This window comes from Amaranthus tricolor, chromosome 13 (genome assembly GCF_026212465.1).
Source record: "Amaranthus tricolor cultivar Red isolate AtriRed21 chromosome 13, ASM2621246v1, whole genome shotgun sequence".
NCBI classification, from domain to species: domain Eukaryota; kingdom Viridiplantae; phylum Streptophyta; class Magnoliopsida; order Caryophyllales; family Amaranthaceae; genus Amaranthus; species Amaranthus tricolor.
The window spans coordinates 3,414,190-3,425,624 of NC_080059.1; the positions used below are offsets into that span (position 1 = coordinate 3,414,190).

At 31.2% G+C, this 11,435-nt stretch overlaps 2 protein-coding genes across 2 annotated transcripts; one reads left to right on the top strand and one right to left on the bottom strand.

Moving 5' to 3' along the window:
* Positions 1 to 1,113: 1,113 nt before the first annotated feature.
* Positions 1,114 to 2,937, bottom strand: LOC130798728 (exopolygalacturonase). Its single transcript, XM_057661831.1, has 6 exons — positions 2,788 to 2,937; positions 2,560 to 2,700; positions 2,274 to 2,450; positions 1,895 to 2,184; positions 1,584 to 1,812; positions 1,114 to 1,474 (listed from the first exon to the last, which is right to left on the bottom strand). Exons 1-6 carry the CDS (start codon positions 2,935 to 2,937, stop codon positions 1,247 to 1,249), a joined length of 1,215 nt encoding a protein of 404 aa, XP_057517814.1. The 3' UTR covers positions 1,114 to 1,246.
* A 4,949-nt stretch (positions 2,938 to 7,886) lies between these two features.
* LOC130797596 (uncharacterized) lies at positions 7,887 to 11,398 on the top strand. The gene is made up of 2 exons (XM_057660237.1): positions 7,887 to 8,472; positions 10,723 to 11,398. The coding sequence occupies exons 1-2, from the start codon at positions 8,025 to 8,027 to the stop codon at positions 11,268 to 11,270; spliced, it is 996 nt and encodes a 331-aa protein (XP_057516220.1). The 5' UTR covers positions 7,887 to 8,024; the 3' UTR covers positions 11,271 to 11,398.
* The last annotated feature ends 37 nt before the right edge of the window (positions 11,399 to 11,435 follow it).

Genomic DNA, 11,435 nt, shown 5'->3' on the forward strand with positions numbered 1-11,435 from the left:
GATATACTCATTATTTTTCTATGTTAGGAGATGATTAGGATATGAGATGAGAAGCATGTGCGCTATGGTTTATTGTCAAGTTTCTAGGCAATTTCTTTAAATTCGATACACCTTCATCACAAGAAAATTGGGAAGCTATAACATAATGGCATATAGCCAGGTGTATAATGAAACTTTGCTGAAATATCCGCAAAATCTTTTTCCGTATGTTGGTGCCACCAGGGAGTTTGAACTTTGAACCTTGGATCCGTCCTTGTCTATATGTAATATGCTTGCTTTGAGACTCCCTTTCTTTTTTTTTTTTTTTTTTTTTTTTTTTGATTTACTGAACAATCAAAGCTTGGGATTAAGTATTGGCTATTTCAGTTATTGAAGAAGTACGTCAAATAGGCATTATGCTTACTGTGACAAATAAAGGCTAATTAAGTTTTCTGTATAATCTAACAAGACCTAATACTCCAAATGCCGAAAGTTCACCGGAGAATGTTCAGCCATGCTTTTGGTTGGCATCAATAACTAATACATAATGTTCCTTGCATAACATTGAGCCTTTTTGGGATCACATTGCACCATGCACCGTGCACCAAGACATATTTAAACTGAGGGGACATTAAAATGCCTTCGTAGCTCATTCTCAAGACCCAATGCAAAACTTGCTTAAAAATGTGGCATACAGGCAGTTGTCATGTAGTAATTGTGAAGATCATTTCTTTCACTATTTCCCAGAATGCATTCGGAGCTTTTGCTCAATTTAGCTATGTGGGATCGATTTCCTTGAAGTGAAAGACAATGATCCATAATTTCAAACAAACGACGACCATTGAAGATGCCAAGAAAGACTATGTCGACAGAATTTCACTTTGCTACATTGCTTCAATGGGTAAAAGCTACCATGGTACGTTACGATCTTGATACTGACTCAGCCTTCTTGTCGAAAAATCTACGTTACATTGCTTCATTAGCATTGTTTTACTCATTTTAAAAATATTGCAAAAATACCACTTAACTTGCTCCATTTTTAGATTTCATAGTCTATGAATATTAGAAATTTCATTGCAAAATAAACAAATGAAATTAACCCAAATGAAAGGTTCCGAAATTAAAGATGTCATTGTCCAAAATTACAAAAATCAACTCAACCAAAGGAGAGCACATCAAAGTGCTCACCCATTTCACATAACATACTTCTACTATCCTACAAATATCAGCACAAAACTGATACAATCAAATTCCCTCTGTTAAATTATCATGAACATGGAGGAGGCATCTGAATACCAATGTATCTAGCTTTTACATTTTCGCACGTTGAAATTGGTAGCCTTTCACCGGATGTCAAATTCAAATGAACATTTTGTAGAAAAATGTTCTTGCATGGAATCTTCTTACTGCAAGAAAGTGTAACTGCAACTTCAGATGGTGTAGTCCCCCTGATATCCTTGAAATAGATGTTGCTAAGTTTCACCCTTGATGCCACCTGAAGAATACATGTTAAACATGTGCACAGTGTTATCTGATTGTCCGATAAAACGACAATAACAATGTCAAAGCCTTAATTTTAACGATACGGGGTTGTTAGTTGTCACCTCGGATGAACAAGAGTCGAAAGGACAATAAGCTTGATCGATAATTATTGGGTTTCGAACGTGTTTCATCACAATGTTCTCGAAATTCATGTTAGTAGCCATACTTGCACCAGGTGAATCAGCCCATGTTTTGATCCTAATCCCATTTGTAGTTCCATTCATAGTGCAGTTTTTAACAAAAAGTCCATTTATATCTTGCTCATTTGGGTATTTTCCCAAGCTTCCAACACTAAACAAGTACACAACCAGCAACAATATTTAATCTTGAATCTGAAAGAAAAACAAACAAGAAATCAGATTGTAGGTTATACCTTATACCATGACCTGGTCCACAAGTGATGTTTGTGACAGTTATTTGGGAATTTCCTTGGCCTATAGAGATACAATCATCCCCAGAGCCGATGTTTGAACTAGATAAACGAACGATAGAGCTTCGTTCGATGTGGATTCCATCCGTGTTAGGACTGTTTTCCGGTGCTGAAATATAAAGTCTACTGCCATTGAAATCTCTGCACTCTACAAGAGCTATATGAAAAAACTTGCTGTTTAATGAAGTAATTTGATCAATAACTGTTCTGTTCATCCCCACAAACTTCAAATTCTGACAGAAAAAGAACACAAACAATTGAAAAACATACAAGATCAAGACTTCTCCTTTCTATAAAGCAAAAATTGAGGGATTTGACATACAGTAGGTAGGAGATCACAATTAGAATTTGTAGGGCAGTTATTGTAAGGCCAAGATTTGGCACCTTGCCCATCAAAAACCCCACCACCTTTCAAGATCAGCCCATTAATCCATGCAAACTCAACCCACCCGGATCCAAATTCGTATTCGGATAGCTCCGGTTTCGCCTTCATATAACCCTGTAAAATGAATCAATAGATCAAGTTTGCATACATCTTATCTTTCAAATCCAGGTGGTTGGACGTCACTTAATGGCATTGGAGTAACGAGAAGTTTCTGTAACTTTACCTTGATAAGAATTGTAAGAGATGATACTTTTTGACAAGGACCTCTAAACCTAAGAGGGCCCACAAGGTAAATTCCTTTAGGTATCAGAAAAGTAACATTGCCTTGAGAGTTACAAGCTCTTTCCCAAGCTGCATTGAAAGCCTAATTCCACAAAATTAGTTGGTAAACAATACTAAGAGGAAAGTAGTTCAAAATGATCAGTTATTGAGAAAATCATAGAATTGTTACTTGGGTATCATCTGTTCTACCATCAGCCCGAACCCGAAAACTCCTTACATTAATGGTGATACCATTAATGGCTGTTGGTAAATTTCTTGAGTATCCTTGACAGAATGTGTTAGCAAAGATTACAAAGAGTAGAGAATAGAAGTTTGGCATGTTGATTCTGCTCAATGTTTTGGCGGGTCTTTGTTTGTAAGTTTGAAGGAGTAATAACTTCTAAATAAACAACCGTTTTGCTTAAAACTTGTCTGCGTGGTTCGTTCCTGCTAGGTGGTTATTTTTTGCCTTTGTTAGTGGGGTTTTACCACTTTGAACCCAACTTCCCTTGCTCAACTTTTTTTTTTTTTTTTTTCCTTTTTTAATTAATTTTTTTTATTATAGGGTAGGCCGAGAATTAGGTGGGAATCGAACATTTAACGTTTTTTGTAAAGTGGTATTTGCTATTCAATTGAGACAATATCCGATTCTCATGTAATATATATTTCGAAGTTACAAAAAATATACTTATACTTTCATACTTGATACATAACATTTCATAGTTCATATCAGAAAAATTGAATAAAGTAATTTTTTTTTCAAAAAATTCTCTAAACAAGCTTCAGAAAATTTTAATTCTCAAAATAAACGTCTTCAAGTTCAAGTTTGGTACGTTCGTTGTTATTAACACCGAACAAGAAAAAAAAAATTACCACCACTTTGTTCGCTGTTAGTAATAGTGAACAAAGAATTTTGACTTATTTTGACCATTTATTTTGTTCGCTATTAATAACAATGAACAAATACATGACATTAGCTTTGGTATGAAAACACTTATTTTTTGTATCAAAATTCCCGCAACTTATTTTGGAAATTATTTTTTAAATTAAGTTTATTATTTTTAAATTTTCACTCATATAAAGTACTATAAAAGTATATTACTTTTGGGGAAATTTTGAAATGGATAAGTCAAATTATTAAAAAAAAAATCATAGAATAAGATTTAAATCAACTTATTTCCAAATGTAAATGCCTCCAGCCCCAGACCTCAGGTTCGGTGAACAGAGGCAAACTGGTCAAAAAAAATCAACAGCTCTGCTCGCAGTTAGTAAGTGCGAACAACTTCTTTGGCTTTTTTTTTGAATCAAACCCTTTGTTCGCAGTTAGTAAGTGCGAGTAGACCCATACCTCAGGTTTGGGAATTAGACGCTTACTTTTAAAAATAAGTTGATTTTAATCTTATTTTATGATTTTTTTTTAATAATTTGGCTTATCTATTTCAAAATTTCACTTTTGAGTTTGGGTTTTAAACCATCAAACGCGGACCTAGACTCTAAATACGAGCCTCAAGTGAATTTATTCTCTATATTTTCTAAACAACTATTAATTACAAATTCTTATGAGAGAAGATCTATTTGAGAGACCATCTCTAACTGGGCAAATCTATTTTATATTTTTTAAAATATTATTAGTAGGTATTAAGAATGATCTAAGTAGATATTTAAGATATTGAAAGTAGGCATTAAGGATACGAAAAATAAGCATTAAATATAATGTAAATAGGCATTAAAAATACGATATGTAGGCATTAATCTTTAATGAGTTGTGTTTGATATATGTCTCTTAAAAAGACGATCTGTCAAGAAACTAGGTGACTATTTATTCAATGATAGTATTATCTTTTGTGCTTAATTTACAATCTAGCTCAAAATTCCGGTATGTCATTATACATTTTTTAATTTGAAATGTATCAGTGTTATCTTTTTAATTTTTAATCAATTTCTAATTTATTTTTATAATTTGCTAAATAAAAAATAGACATTTATTTATTCATAATGCATTGTTACCACGGTATCACAATCTCCAATGGGCTACCGAAGAGAAATGTCTAAGGAGAGAGAATAAGGTGTTCAAATTCAAAGATGTTACTTACGTGCCTAAGATTTTGAAAATAACGATAGATGTCCAATATATCCATAAAAGCATCGATGCCCAAGCAAATAAAGAAGAAATAAATTAATTATTAATTTTTTTAATTCCACTCACATGATCGATGACACATGATCATTAAAATATTAAAAAATTAATTGGGTATCCAATAAATATAGATGGTATCATTAGACTATAGGACGTCTGCCTAGTGTAATGCTCAAATATCATTTATAATGAAATAAGGGTATATTGAAAATTTAAACAATTTTTGAAAATTCTATGTAATTTTAAAAATTATAATATTTTTCTAATAATTTTGTATTTTTAAACGCTAAATGTATATTACGTAATTTAATATTGAGATTTCTAATTTATTAGAGTTCTGTATAGTGAAACATATTGAATATGCTTAAAATCTCTCATAATTAAATCTTAATAAAAAAAAATGGCACAATTGTAGTTGCCCTAAGAGTGTAGTAAACAAGGCCCAAGATTATTGTTAATTAATTCCACTAAATTGATTTTGTAGGTGCACGAGTTACTCGAGACCTTGATCATTTGTCCTTTCACTAGCATTTTTTGCATTTTTATTATTTAAATCAAGTGAGTACAATTGTACAAGTTTTTGTATACTTTAAATTGTATGATGATTGATAATGACAGTTTTTATTCAATTGTATAAGCTTTAAAAAAAGCAACTAATTAAAATTGTGTTTTACATTATTTTATAGTATTTATTTTTCTTTAATTTAATCAACTTTTATGTAATTAATAAGCAAGCCTTAAAAGAATATTTGTGCATTTTACCCCAATTCTATTGCAGAACTAAAAGTTGATGATGAAAATATAAAATATTAACTACAACTATTAATATTAATATATAATTTAGTTATCAATTTCTAATTTAATACTACTATAGTCTAAGATAATATAATTATGTTATAGTATTAAATAATTTTTAAAAATCTAAATCTAAATCTAAATATTTATATATAATAAAAGTGATTAAAATCTACTTGACATTTCCAAAAATGTCACACGAGTTTGCTTAGTTCAGACTTCAGAGTTCAGCAAACTAAATTCCTAAAATACATATATAGTGTAATAATACTTTCTCCTATTCACCGTCCCATTTGACTTTTTACGGATTTTAAGGAGAGTCAAAAATGGGACCGTAAGGGTAGGAAAGAGAGTGATATTATGGGTTTTTAATGTAAGGGAAGAAAATTAGTATGGGTAATGGAGGGTATAATTGAAAATAAAGTAAAGCTATTAAGGGCATAAAAGTCAAAAACCTATACCAAAAATAGAAATGGAACAATTAAAGTGACTTGACCATAAAGAAAAATGGGACACATAAGCTGAATAGAAGGGAATATCATTATTCATAGTCCATGGAGGAAGCTAAGATTGCTGGAATCTGGCTATAACTTTGGAATGTCCCTTTTTTGTATTAATTGCTGTATTCCTTTTGTACAAATACAAATACGACATATTATTTTTTAAAATATGCTTTCTATTTACCTCTCATAATGCAAAGAAAAATTAAGCTGAAGAATAAATATATAATTAAAATGATTTTTTAAGATATACGACAATAAATTATTAATAAGATTAAAAATAAACACCGAAAACATTACTAAACATTAAAAATATTAAAATCGATAAGACAAATTAAAATAGAAAATTATGCAAATTTAACAGAAACAAAGTGAATAATATGTAACAAAAACAAGTAAAGCATTTTGTTGACTAATTAATCCCTCAGTGGAAATACATGTACAAATTAATCTAATTTTTTTCCTACTTTAACAAATCCCACCAAATCACACTTACTAATAAGTAATTTGTAACATGATTAATAGTATAATTTCCTTTAAATAAATTAAATACCTATCAACATTAGAGATCCAATCTTGACCTTCAAATTGAAAATTGACAAAGTTATGGCACGTCACTTTTCAATTTTTTTAATTTTTTTTTAATTTTTTTTTAAGTATACTTAGTTGTCCCTCTAATATAGTACTTCCTCCACTCTGTTTACTCTGTACACAATACTTTGTATTAGAATTAAGAAATAAGTATATTTGCGTTTAAAAGATATTATAATTCCTAATAAAAGAAAGTGTACATTTTGACCAGGAAAAAAGCAGAGATAAAATAAATTTTTACATAGTTATTTTTTGACAAAAATAACAATATAATAAGTAATTGAAAATAATTAAATAAGAAAAGCAAAAATTAAATATTTAATTTAACAATAAATAAAGGGAGAAAATGGATTGGATAGATAAATTCAAAAATATTTAAATATATGGATTAGATTAAAAAAATAATGAGCTTATTGTTTAAAAAATAATAATAAGGGAAATTCCACGTGATAATCCTAAGTTTTTGAATTTTTCACGTAGTAACCAAAACTTTTAAAAAATTCACACTGCAACACTGAGGTTTGCCAAATTGTTCCACCATGACCTTTTTTGGTAAAACGTTAGCAAATGTTAATTTCGAAGCTTAAAGGCTGTTGTACTCGTATTTATGTGACTCACCATTTTAAATTCCATCAATTTCAACTTTTTCCGCCAAAATATAAACCCTTGAAATAGTGACTTAGATGAAAGATGGTAGAGTTAGGGTTTATATTTTGGGGGAAAAAATTTAAATTGATGGAATTTGAAATGGTAAGTCGCATAAATAAGCGTACAACAACCTTTCAGATTCGAAATTAACGTTTGCTAACGTTTTATGTGCAAAAAGATCACGGTGGAACAATTTGGTAAACCTCAGAGTTATCGCATGGATTTTGTAAAAAATTTTGGATACCACCTTAAATACACAAGACCTTATAATTACCACGTGGAATTTTCTTAAAAACAATTAAAAAATAGAAATACTAGAGATAAAAAAAGTGAATCAACCCAATAGTAAGAAGTTTGTCAAAATATCAATTTCACTCTGTCTTTTCTGGTACGGTAGTACCCAAATGAAACTAGTGCAAAATATGTCTTCAATCTATTTCAATTTGTATTATTTTTTATTTTAGATTGTCCAATTTATTTGCATTTCAATATTTCTCAATTTAAAAATAAATTTATTACTTTTTTTTTTCAATTTTATTCTACATTTAAAGAGACAATATCGTAAAAAGAAACTAAAATAAAATATTGAAAAACTTCTTATTTACAAAGAATTTGGTGTGAATTTCGATTTTACCCCACAAATCTTAAGTTGGTGAATTAATCCCAAATCCCACCTACAAATACAAAAATCTCACATACTACCGAAAACTACCATCCTTTTATTTTCTCCACCTTTCCTCTTCTCCAAACACAACAATGGCTTGTAGATGTATCTCCTTCATCTTCTCCACCAAATTCCTTCTCATTCTTCTCCTTCTCTCAGCCATTCCAATAGGTATTCTCATCGCTCTTGAGAGGACCCCACCTTCAACACACGTGTACCAATACCATAGCAACAGCTGGTTCAGAGAATCTGCCACATGGGACGATGCTAACCGTCGATTTATCGTCTCTGGCTTAGAAGGTAGTGTAGGAGTAATCAATGTCCCTGATGATCATCGTGATGATCAAGTGCTGGATGAAATCAGAGTCGTTAAAGATGTTGATTTGGCTGGAAATGCTTCTGTGGGTATTTCTATCGACCGGTCCAGAAATCGTCTCCTTGTTGTTGTTACTGACTTGATTGGAAATCGTTACAGTGGACTCGCTGCATACGATCTTTCCTCTTGGCAGCGTTTGTTTCTCACTCACCTCACCAGACCCGGTAACTGTTTTTCCTCTATTTTTTTCTTTGAAATATGCTGTTTTAAATTATACGTCTAATACTATTGAAGTATTTATGTGATACAATGTAAACTCGATTAAAGTCCAAATGGATATGTATGTTCCGTCTTTTTTCCTTCGGTGATATTTGTCTTGATATAGACCGATTTGTTTTTCGACTTAAAAGTTTCACTCAGTTAATTAATTGAGCAACTATTTTGAGTATTTAGATTTCTACATTCCCAGTTTCATATTGTTGATTATTTTAAGAATATCAATTCAAAGAGAAAGAAACTAAACATAGTTTTTGTGAATATATAAAAGTTTGAAAACTTATAAATTTTTGTTAAATTTATTTATATAGATATTAAAATTCGAATTATGATTAAAAATTGTGAAAAAACAAATATAATAAATAATATAAAATGGTCCGGGTATGATGCTGTAAAAAATCAACATCATGAACGTATATATGCAACGGGCTGGAGCTCATATAAAAACGGACCGCGTGGGCTGGACTCATTAACCCATCTTAACTAGTTTATACCATTGGAATTAGAATGTCAAGAGTAAAATGTCTTAGAATTAGTTAATTGCTTTTGTTAATTATAATTAGATTATTCATTATAATTAGATTATTGACTATTATAAATCTATACAAATTTATCATAATTCACCCTTCAAAACACTATTATCATAAGACAAGCATAAAAATACTATAATGAAGGCCCATACGAGGCTTGTATAGAGCCTGTTTTTAGTCTGTGTCATTTTTTTTAAATAAAAGGCGCATTTAAACCCCAACCTATTTAAGTCTCGGTCTATTTAAAACTGCATATTTAAGCGTCAAATCCGATCCCCAATAGCTTCCGGCCCATTGTACAACTTTAGTCATGAGAGATCATTCCAAAAGCAAAAAGCCAAAAGCAATAGTCTAAAAATGGAGGTCATTACGGTCAAATCTATGCCTATGGCCCCCAATGGGTTATGTTGTTGGTGCTCAGTCAGCTGCAGTCAAATCTCTGCCTTTGAACTGTTCTAGGAGTAGCAGTGTTCTTGGTGCTCAACCATCATCGAAGACAACAACATTGATTACTCTTCAATTAATTAATGTGTTTAGTTACTTGTTTTGTATTTGGATTATTGTGATTGTGCTTAAATGCTTTCACTGTTTCATAGATTTGGAAGATAGAAAATAATTGGTAGTCATTATTTGGAGTTTAGTCTTTATACTTTATATTAAGATTAAATCATTTAGTCCACTTGCTTAATTGACTCTTCTCTTCTCAAGTTGTTCAAACTGCAACTACCAAACTTTATTAGACTTTATAATTCATGACAAAGATTCAAATCACTCAATTTAGTTGATTAATATCATTTTCTAAGTAGATATGTGTGTTTTTAAAATTTAATAGCCTAAAACAAGTCTAATATAACAGCTGGTCTCCTGAGAGACGTCTCTTAAAGAGACGGTATCCTTAATGTACACTTACTGTATCCTTGATACCTATTTACATTATCTTAATGCCTACTTACAATATACTTGATGCTCATCAAAAAAGTACTTAAAATGTCTACTTACAATATTTTTAATGCCTACCGAGAAAATTAGCCTAGTAGCCAGTCTGCTTACCATATTCATAATGTCTACTTACAATATTTTTAATGCCTACCTACAATATAATTAATGCCCACCGAGTAAGTACTTAAGTACTTGCTATATTCTAAATGCCTTTTTACAATATTTTTAATGCCTACCGAGAAACTTACTCTATATTTTCTTTTTCGGACCAACCCAATTAGTGATGGTCTATCAAAAAGACCGTTTCTCACAAGAATTTGTGATTTACAAATGCACCCTATATATAGTTTGAATAGCTTAATCGTCTCACCGAGACATCATCTCTCGCAAAATTAGCTTATAGTAATTTTCTTTAATATTACATTAAGAAAGGGGTTTAAATTGACTCATTGACATGGTATTAGAAGCTAACTCGACAAAAAAGTTACAGGTTTAAACATCATACACTCATTTTATATGAGAAATCATGTATTGAATTCACAATTTTATTCCGAAAACTCTTATGATATAGGGCGTGATAGAGTTTATATAACATTCTATGAGACTTCAACTATTAGTTAGTTAATGTTTAATTTTGTGACAAATTAAAATTCTAATGAAAATATAAAATACATAATATATCAATATGATCGTCCCCCTCGTCTTACCCTATTATTACTTTGTGTTTAGGTGATGAAAAATCCATGGCGGATGATGTAGCAATTGATGAAGAAGGCAACGCATACGTAACCGACGCGAAAGGCAGCAAGCTTTGGAAGGTGGATGAAAATGGAAAGTTATCATCAATCATAAAACGTCCACTTTTCACCTCAAAAGAATGGTACAAAAATTTGGTTGCACTCAATGGAATTGTGTACCACCCAGATGGTTACTTATTAGTAGTTCACACATTTTCCGGAAATTTATACAAGATTGACTTAAAAAATGGGGAAGAAGTCAAGTTAGTTAAGATAGTGAAGGGATCACTTAGATTTGCTGATGGGTTAGAGCTTGTATCTCCCTCTAAACTCGTGGCTGCCGGAAACCCGGCAGGACGGTTGGTGGAGAGCACGGATGGATGGGAGACTGCTTCGGTTGTCGGAAGTTTTTCCGGTATAATGCATAGATTGGCCACCTCTGCAATGGTGAAGGATGGGAAGGTGTATTTGAGTCATTTGATTGGGTTGGGTTATCCTAAGAGAAAACACGTTATTGTAGAAGCTCAGTTTAGCTCTTAGAGTAAAAAATAGTGGATTTTGAACTCATTTTGAGTTATGAATTGTAATTGGCTTTTGGCATAGATTATTTTGGCAATGGAGTTTGATTTGTTTGTTATTAATAGCAAGTTTCTATTATTCCGCTTCTATCAAGCAACTTCCATCGAGACATTCTCTCTAGGCAGG

Bases quoted from the DNA above. Each gene is read 5' to 3' on its own strand.
- LOC130798728 (XM_057661831.1), bottom strand. From the start codon at position 2,937: ATGCCAAACTTCTATTCTCTACTCTTTGTAATCTTTGCTAACACATTC. The intron at 2,701-2,787 runs GTAACAATTCTA...TTGTGGAATTAG, and splicing joins GTAGAACAGATGATACCCAA to GCTTTCAATGCAGCTTGGGA. The intron at 1,475-1,583 runs GTGACAACTAAC...TGTATTCTTCAG, and splicing joins TCGACTCTTGTTCATCCGAG to GTGGCATCAAGGGTGAAACT.
- LOC130797596 (XM_057660237.1), top strand. From the start codon at position 8,025: ATGGCTTGTAGATGTATCTCCTTCATCTTCTCCACCAAATTCCTTCTC. The intron at 8,473-10,722 runs GTAACTGTTTTT...CTTTGTGTTTAG, and splicing joins CACTCACCTCACCAGACCCG to GTGATGAAAAATCCATGGCG.